The sequence below is a fragment of the Melanostigma gelatinosum genome (genome assembly GCF_949748355.1).
Source record: "Melanostigma gelatinosum genome assembly, chromosome: 12".
NCBI lineage: Eukaryota > Metazoa > Chordata > Actinopteri > Perciformes > Zoarcidae > Melanostigma > Melanostigma gelatinosum.
In genome coordinates this window covers 15,684,473-15,693,537 of record NC_136645.1, presented here as the reverse complement: position 1 = coordinate 15,693,537, position 9,065 = coordinate 15,684,473, and the positions used below count along the sequence as shown (strand labels likewise).

At 43.6% G+C, this 9,065-nt stretch overlaps 1 protein-coding gene across 3 annotated transcripts; it reads right to left on the bottom strand.

Annotated features, from left to right (window-relative positions):
• Positions 1 to 75: 75 nt before the first annotated feature.
• Positions 76 to 9,050, bottom strand: LOC306785559 (FERM domain-containing protein 6). Of its 3 annotated transcripts, none has more exons than XM_079279982.1 (14): positions 8,932 to 9,050; positions 6,401 to 6,585; positions 6,183 to 6,273; positions 4,640 to 4,719; positions 4,359 to 4,435; positions 4,044 to 4,239; positions 3,774 to 3,929; positions 3,224 to 3,289; positions 2,739 to 2,807; positions 2,460 to 2,634; positions 1,930 to 2,199; positions 1,563 to 1,694; positions 1,402 to 1,481; positions 76 to 1,294 (listed from the first exon to the last, which is right to left on the bottom strand). In XM_079279982.1, exons 2-14 carry the CDS (start codon positions 6,476 to 6,478, stop codon positions 1,007 to 1,009), a joined length of 1,758 nt encoding a protein of 585 aa, XP_079136108.1. In that variant the 5' UTR covers positions 6,479 to 6,585; positions 8,932 to 9,050; the 3' UTR covers positions 76 to 1,006. The 3 variants fall into 3 exon arrangements, with proteins under 3 accessions (XP_079136108.1, XP_079136110.1, XP_079136109.1); XM_079279984.1 differs by having other exon boundaries at positions 1,402 to 1,472; XM_079279983.1 differs by lacking the exon at positions 8,932 to 9,050 and adding an exon at positions 8,236 to 8,438.
• Between the last annotated feature and the right edge of the window lie 15 nt (positions 9,051 to 9,065).

Sequence of the window (9,065 nt, the reverse complement as noted above, 5' to 3'; positions counted from 1 at the left end):
AAATTGAAAAATCTTACATATCAAATTTAAGCCACGTATGAAACAATTGAAGACACCCAGTTTCCTTTAGTGAGATTTAAAATTTATTTTTCACCATAATAAAAAAACGTTGCTTTAGATAAAAATAAATTGTTCATACATTATTGGCATTGGAAGAAAGTGTTGAGACTTGAAACCGTTCGAACTGCGTTCATATTGGCATAATAGTTCTTTTGAAGACCAATTATCATCTACAAAAGAGTGATGATAATGTCTGAGAAAAAGAAGACAGAGAGGCTTTGTCTGAGAGTTACGTAATACAAAAATACTGCAGATTCATTATACACCTCGTTACAGAAACAGTGCTTTACAAAGACTACTTTTCTGTTGTAATTACAACAGCGGGGAGAGTATAGAATAGAGAAGCTTTGGATGAATGCATTACCAGCTGTAAAGAGGTTACATTTTCCACATCAGCAGCTACATTGATGTAGCAGAATAATAGGAAAAGCATGACAGAGTACACTATACAAAAATAGAGTATATTAAAAAATATGATTTTTAAAAACGGTATAAAAGGATTCTCCTGAATAAAACAAGGAAATAAACACGTGTTTACATTAGCAAGGAAAAAGTAAAAATGTCCGTTACTGTCAAATGTTATGCCCCCGACATTTCAGAAACATTTTAACAGCATGAACTTATAAAAGAAAACCGATTAGAAATGTAATAAAATAGTGCAAGTAGTATGTACACAATATACAACATTAATAAATATGCTCTGTTCACAGATTTGAAATGTTGCTGAATTAGCTCTGTTCTCTAATCCACAGCTTTTCTATGAGGAGTCTTGTCATTTTCAATAAAGTCTCTCTGCAGTTTTGAAACACACACATCCCGTGTTGTCATCATCCCCACATGCAGTCGAAAACGCTCGAGACATCAGTGTGTTGGCAACCTACAAGTTAATCTGCACTGGAGATGGAGGAGGGGAAGGCGTATTTGTGGCCATCAGTAATTGGCAGATTCAAAGTATGAATTCCAGGAACTGTTCATCACTTAACATGTCCAGGGAGAGGCAGTTGGTGGACCTGCGGCCATAGAAGGAAGGTTTGTCTTTGTGCAAAAGAGGGTAATAGCTGTGATCGACGGGCGTCTTTGTGTTTGTTGAGGCGTCTGGGAGGCCAAAGGTGTAGCTGTGGGAGGAGTCAGGTGGCAGCGTGGTCCCCAGGGGCGCCGGAGGTGGAAACAGACGTACATCATCTAGACTGTGGCTGTGCCGATCCACGCAAACTTGTGCCCTAGATTTCAGTATCTAGAATGGGGACAGGAAGTAAAGATAAAAGCTAAATGCAATATAACAGAGAAATCCAAGGAACGGAAAAGAAAAGGAAGTCAATGGAAAGAAGAACGACGTCCAACCTGTTGTAACATATCCTTGCTACGTGACTTCCCGAGGTCTTCATCGCTGTCTGGGGGACACGCTTTGTTTTCTGTAGAGACTAAAAGATTTGGACATGAGAACAAATAATACAGTATTTGAAAAATATTCTGTAATCGTGTCATTATCAAATTATTCATACCTTGTGAGCGAGTCTCTGAGGAGAGTTCTGAACAATCCACTGACACTCCTTCAAGAAGATCAGCCAACTGGAACATCTCATCAGGATCATCCACGAGGACCTCCTGTGGACTCCCAATGTTGCTTTGGATCTCTGGGAAAATATGTTTTAGAAAGCAGATTAGGGAAACTGAAAAAAAAAAAAAACTGTGCAATTATCCCAACTGTATGGAACTAGAATTTAATTTATTCTTACATCCCTGAACATACAAGTTCAGCATGACTTACAGCTGCTTTCCTGTCCACCAACTAACTATTTCATCAAACAAATGTAGCATTGGTTTACTGCAGAGGAATGGATCAAATGTCCAGTATAGAAACCCTCTCACCTTCCTCTTGCCACCCCTCGTCTTCCATCCGAGCCTTACTGCCCGTGTCGAACCCGGAGGTGCGGGAGCTGCCACGGCTGGCTGCTGAGCCCAAACTCTTCTCGGCTTGCCGTTGACCTTCCTCCTCCATGGAGATGCTGTGCTGGCGGGCGTCTGCTTCGATTCCGGAGCTGCTGGTGGAGTGTCGGGACAGACCAGGGCTGCTCTCACTGCCGGCGGGGTCCAGGTCCAGGTCATCGCTGATGTACGACTCTCTGTAACGCTTCTTATCTGAAATGAAGAAAAGATAATGCCTTTTATTAAGCTCGTCTAATAGAGATACATTTGAACAGCTACTGTGCAGCAAATTGGGATTATTAAAACAAGAACCCTTTTGCTTTCTTTGTGTGGGAACAAGTGTCTTCTCCTCAGTTATGCATTTAACTTTCAGTGGCTACAGAAGAGTTCTGCTGAGTGCAAGTGGCCCCCGGGCCAAACTACAATCATCACTGGTACTAATCATGTCCTCGTAGTCTCCCTCCCTCCCTTACCTTCGCTCTCCTCCAGCTGGCGTATGTGTTTGAGGGCAGGCTGGAGGCTGAGGTAGAGGCGATGGCTGCTGCTCAGGTGCAGGAGGAGGTGGCGAGAGCGAAACGATGACCCGGTGTAGTAAACCAGCTTCCTGGCTGACGGCAAGCCATCTGGCTGGATCTCGAATTTCTTACCCTGAATGGGACACTACGTTATACAGCGTGTACATAGCTAATGCCCTTTAAATAATTACCACAAGTCCACCTGAACAACAGAATGGAAATGAGAAGTGAGCCTACCAGGAAGGTCAGACGTCCCACGTTTGACCAGGGGAAGTCGTACAGCAGCTGTCGCATGTTGTCTACCTCCTATGAATACAAAACACACACAATTAAAATAAACGGCTCCAATGTTTGTGAGCAACAAGAGGCGCCTGGATTTGCAGTCTACGGGGATATATTTTTACATTACTGATCAACAATCAATTGTCTTTGTTCACAGGAACCATCTGGACTTGTTGAAGAGGCCAAGGGCTTCTCGAGGTATCTCACGCTCTGCTGGCTCTTTAATCAGCCAGGCCTGGAGCCCTAATCCCTCCCAGATGGCCCCTGATGGACAGATCAAACGGCTCGTATCTCCTGATGCACTGCTGTTGGTGGCCTTCCCACATTCTTCACACGTCTAGTCAGAAGACTAGAGTTTGAGCCAACGCAGATTCACTCCTATATACGCACGCGTTGACGCATATGCTGCGCACCAACAACACACTCGCACATGCACGTACCTGATAAACTTGCATTCCTCGCAGGGTCAGACCGAGCAATGCCGTTCCTCTCTCGGCCTTCTTGTCCTGGACAAAATGAACGATAAGATGTCAGAGTGGCATGTGAGCGGTTCAGATGAGATAACCCACAGCTGAGCCCCTCTCCTGCTTCACTGGGCAACACTGGGCCTGCTGATAACAACACACAAAGTGATAGAACAGCACACAATGGATGGGCCGGCCTTCAGAAGATCACTCAGTAGACGAGTGGTTTTGGAATGGGGAGGACAGCAAACTGGATGAGGCGGAAGGTTACATAGCTGTCCCATAGTCGTTTGTCCAGCAAAGCTCAAATGAAGCTGCATTTGTGTTGGAAAAGACGGGCACTTCAGTCAAAAGGAAGTAATGTGTCTGGAATGTCCGAAGATAAAAAATGTGCTGAAATCAAATTCCACTACCCACCCGCCTTAATAATCACAACTTATTATTGTGCAAACACCCTGCAGTGTGGTGTGTGCTACACACATCTATTCAAGCCATTAAACTTATGATACTGAAAAGCTAAATTGACCTTTTGCAGTTTGTAAAACGTGACGGGTACGTCCTCCAGTCGACATGACTCCTTGATGAAGAGCAGCATGGCGTCACGAGAGGACACGCCCCACAGCTCCTGATGCACCTTGGGACCGTGGCAGAGGAGGTAGCTCACCCCACGCTTAGCTACAATCTACACAAGGAAGAACAAGGGACAGACATGGATTGGGACCTCAAAATGTAAAACGTTAAAATGCATTAAGTTAGATTGAAAGTTGTTTTGTTGCTGTCGCACAGTAACACCTACCCAAGGGGGAAAGTACTCCTTGGGTTCAAAGTAAGGAGTGACCTCCATGTCCTCCCTGGGCAGCGGGTGGTCACCGAGATCAGCCTGGAAGGCGTACCCTGCCAGCTGGAAGTACACCTCCTCCTGCTGACGGCATTCAGAGCGAAGCACCCGCTCCCGCAGGTCAGAGTAGTACAGATGGCGTGCCTTACGTTCACTGGTACCACGAAAGAAAAACAGGAGGGGGAAACAGAAAGGAGGACAAAGATGGATGAATATAGAAAGCTTATCCAGTAGTGAGGAAGATGCATGTGGACAATGTATAGGAGGACATACCAAAAGAGTCTACCGTTTTCTATGTAGTACTGCACTTTGAGGCAGAGCACTAGAGGCAAGGGTCTCCTCAGTAATCCCTGTAAACAGAAATAGACACGTTAAGAGAAGGTCTGAGTGCATCTTTTTGTAATGCTAAGTAAAGAGTTTGGTGCATGTAGGCCACAGAACTGTGCCTCCCAATTAACCGACACGGTCCACAGTTTGGACGGTGAGTCGCAGCTAAAATGCTCCTAATTTACTCCCATCAAAATGTTCTGCCGTTCGCAACGAGCTAGCCTTACCTTTCCAAAGTCTTGCTTCCATTCCTTTGGGAAGTATTGAGTGAGTTTCTCCTCCATGTCTAAGAAGATGTGCTCGTTGTCTGGGACGGAGAGAGACAGCCAGGAAACCAGCAGACAGTTTAGCAAGCTCACAAAACCGGGATGTAACCAAGCGGAAAATGTGCCCGACAATGGAATTCATTAGCACAAAAGCAAAAAAAAGTCCCTGTTCTTTCTTTTGTGAATGAGGCTGCGAGGAAGCAGATGACAACAATGCTCATTTTAATGTTTCTATTTTCATGTCGTAGCGTGGCAGCACAGACACACTGCTGGACGGGGCTTCGCTACTAACTTTGCTTCTTCCCCGGAGTCTTTGTGCTTTAGTCACATTACTGTTACTGTTACCGATACCATTACTGCATTTATAATCATTATTATTCCACTATATCCAAGGCTGTTGTTGTTAGCAGTCATTTTTCTGCTTGCTACTCTCATTATATGAATAGTTTATGTCATGTGCATTGAATGTATTGTAAACTCTGCTATGTTGTTCATTCTGTACACATGACATCAGTTGTTCCTGTTTCGATGTGAGGGTCCCGGGACTGAGGATGTCGCATGTGTACAGATTGTAAAGCCCTCTGAGGCAAATTTGTGATTTTGGGCTCTACAAAAATAAATTGAATTGTCAGTTTAACATTCTGAAAATGTGTTGAGGTTCAACAAAGCAGAGCTTTTATCCTGATATTTAGCTTTTTACGTATCCATTTTCCAACTTTTATGTTGTTTTTTTAATGTTGGCTTCTATTTCAGATGGGGGGCTGAAATGCAGTTTGCAACCTGCGACGGGAATGAGGATGTTGTATCACTCGGAGCCTGCTCCTATGAGTCATGACACGGGCATTTATTAATTTGAGCCACCTTATCTCTTTTGTTTAACCAAATCATGTTCGCCGAGCTGTTTCACAACTCGTTCCTTTAACCATCCGTCTCTCCTTTCAGCCTACTCTGACTCATTGCAACTCCTTCACACCCCCCCCCTGTCCTTCCTTTCAGCCTACTCTGACTCATTGCAACTCCTTCACACCCCCCCCCCCCGTCCTTCATTGAAGTCTCTGAGTAAGAGTTTAGTGAGCCAGCCCGTGTCATGATGAGTTCACCCTCCTCCTCTCATCATCACTCCGTCCTTCCCCTCAGTGAAGAGGGAGGAATGCAAGGGTGCATTCCAGGCTTAATGAAGTTAATATCGCAGGAATCCAGGCCTAAGTGTTCGCTGAACCAACACCACAAAAACAAAAGGCTGCCTGTTCAAGTGGTGAGCCACACGAGATTACAGAAACATTACGGAACATGAAAGTTCAGAAACTTTATCCGCATTACATCAACAGGAGCCACTAAAAGAGAGGCGCGGCAGTAAACCGTCGTAATCCAAACACGATGCTCTTGTTTACGATCTAACTGAAATGCGGCATGTGTGCATAAACTGATCAAAAGCCTTCCGACAAACACTGCCGTGTACTCTAGTGTGAACGGTCCTTTCAGGCTCAATGAGGAGTGAACTCACCTCTCACCACCGTGAGGCCAAAGAAGTGCAGCTCTTTGATTCCAAGAAGCTCTGCCACTCGATTGAAAACATCCTGTCCTGTGGACTTTGGCTGCAGCAGAGAAGACAAAGAAGTCTGTATTCAATATACATTCACAAACTTTAAAGAAAAAAAAAGAAGAAAAAAAAAAAAGAGCGTTGACCAAGAGTGACGTCGAGAGACAAATGAAGACACCCACCCCGATAGTGATGTCCAGCTGGTCTTTGTTGGGGAGGAGAACACAAATGGTTCTCTCCTGCTTTATAGAGGTGGACATGATGTCGGCGATAAGTACTCTCGCTCTGTTAAAAGGCCTCAGTCTTCTCTGGCTTCCTCTGTCCTTCACGTTCTTATCTGTTCCCGGGATGTTCGTCCATATTGCACCTGACAGATTACATCAGGGTGAGATAAGCAACGAAATTGAAAAAAAAAACATGATGCGACTACAGTTCAATCTGAAAGATGGAGACGGCAGAGTGGAATTTAAAACAGATCTAGGTTCTGTTGTGCAACATGTAACCTTCTGACATTGCATTAGCATGCTGTCAATCAGTCCAAAGCAAAAAACACATTATCCCATATTCAGACACAATTACATGGCTTTCTCCCATTACTACCAAACATGGCTAAAAAAAAAAAAAAAAAAAGGTAAAATGTTTTAACACATTCATCTTCCAGAAACACATTAATCTTCCAAAACTGAATCAAAAACATGACATACATTGGTCTACCTTACTGTAATCCTTTCTATTCCAGCGGTAACTGCAGCAACACTAAATGGTAAAAAGGATTTGTGTTGTTGCAGATGAGGCTTAAGACATCAAAACAAGTGGCCGTGGTGAACCGGGACAGTCTACTCATCTGAAGCTTGCCCAGCGACGCTGACCTGAAGCCCGTACCGGCTCTGATCCACTTAAATCCTGCTCTTGACTGTTAACCAGTAAGAAAAAGGTACAAGGGACAACAAAAAACAAATGGCCCGTAAGTGAAGCAGACTGCTCTTAGTTAAGTAGATGATAACCAGCATGGTGGGGCAACTTGGACAAACAAACGTCTGCTTCTCTGCGTCACACTTGTGTCTTTTTACACCAAACTTTCTAGGAGTTTGGCATTCTCGTAGAGGAGAAATATGCTTGCATATGTTTGTTGAGATACATCATGAGAAACATTATAAAAAAGGTGATGCCAGTGTACAAAACAAGTTGTGGGAACTGATACGTTCTTCGCTCGGAGAGCAAAATGATTCGTCGTACCAAATACGATTATGGACGTGTTGAAACACAGCCTCACTCACATCTGTGTGTCAGTGCAAACAGGCGGAAAAAAAACCTGACATACCAGAAGCTGGGACATCAGACTTGTTTATGAGTCAAACTATACTGTACTTTTACACTGTTAATGCAGCACGTGGTAAAGAACAGACTCAAATATATGATGTATTTTCACACTTAACACATTTAGTGTGTACATTTATACAATGTATAAATAAGTCTTGCATCATTATTTTTAATCACTAGTTTTTGAGGCTACATCAATATAATGTATGCCCATTATGAAGGTTTTGTACCTCTCTACTCTGGTTGTTCAATATACTATATGAGTGAGTGATACTGATGAAAATATTACAATACTACCGCATGCATTTTTATATAGTCCTCAATGACTTGGATAATTGTATTCGGTCATCATAAACTTATACAATAAAACCAAATCTATGATGATAACCAAATGATAATGCACTATACGTTTTTTTGTGACTGAGATGCTGGAGGTTGCAGACATATGCAAACAATTTATGAGCAATTCATGTGTGACGCAATGAGACTGAAAAATAGAGACAGAAGGAGAAACGGAAATACTAGCAATTTGGGCTTGTGGGTGTTTTTTGCATTGTTTTTGCATCTGCCCTGACTGAAAAGTTAAATAAAAAATATTGTCATCATTGACACAGGGCAAACATAAGGTTAAGCAATTATTAATGCTGCCATATTACTGTACGTCAATATATGCCTGTAACAGTGAAGCAACACTAACCTTAAATCAGCCTTAAATCCAGAGTAATGATCAGCTACACTAGTCTTCACTGCGTCCATAACACGTTCACTATCAGCCCAAAACAGTGTTTGGACGTCTTCAGACATCCCCTCGCTGCTGACCAGGAGGAAACCTGGCATCACATGAGAGGAGCCATCTGTACGTCTTAATTACAAGCCTGTCATAATCCACTGCTGTCTGTCGCAAACCCCTCTGCACTGCGCGAGCTCTCCGGAGGGTGAGGGGTCCGCACAGCCCACTAAAACCGTAAAACAATGACATACGAGGGCGTAACGTGTCTGAATAAACAGGGGAACACCACCTTTGATGTACTCGCGGCCACTTGAAACCAATAAGGTGAGCCGCCTCTTCAGTGTTGAGGGAGCAGAACCCAGACAGGCACACGTAACGCAACAAAACGTCCCAAGCTAGTAGCCTCTACTTCTGTCAAAGTGCCGCTGTAGCTTGGTTAATTATTTACAGTCTGCGTAAGCTTCCTCAAATACAAAACAGCAGGAGAGGCTAAAGCAAGACTGTTTTTGAACCAATACCGCGATAACGTTGAACATTTAGCAAAGGGAGAAGTTTGTTTGCTTGGATGGTAAGTTAACGCTAACGCAACAAGTGCATCTCTACCTCTGGCTGTTTTCACTCATTTAACTTAGTTAGCACGCTATGAAGCGGTAAGTAACTTACCGTCACATCGTATGTTCAGTCGCAGGTCTTCTTAGTGCTTTGGTCAAACTCAAAATCTACTTTTCCTATCCGAATAAAACCATTACAGAAGTTTGGAGGACACCAGTTCATCCCCTCCCCATCGCGTGTTGCAG

Bases quoted from the DNA above. Each gene is read 5' to 3' on its own strand.
- LOC306785559 (XM_079279982.1), bottom strand. From the start codon at position 6,478: ATGTCCACCTCTATAAAGCAGGAGAGAACCATTTGTGTTCTCCTCCCC. The intron at 2,808-3,223 runs GTACGTGCATGT...TTGTATTCATAG, and splicing joins GAGGAATGCAAGTTTATCAG to GAGGTAGACAACATGCGACA. The intron at 1,695-1,929 runs GTGAGAGGGTTT...ATATTTTCCCAG, and splicing joins CGAGGGGTGGCAAGAGGAAG to AGATCCAAAGCAACATTGGG.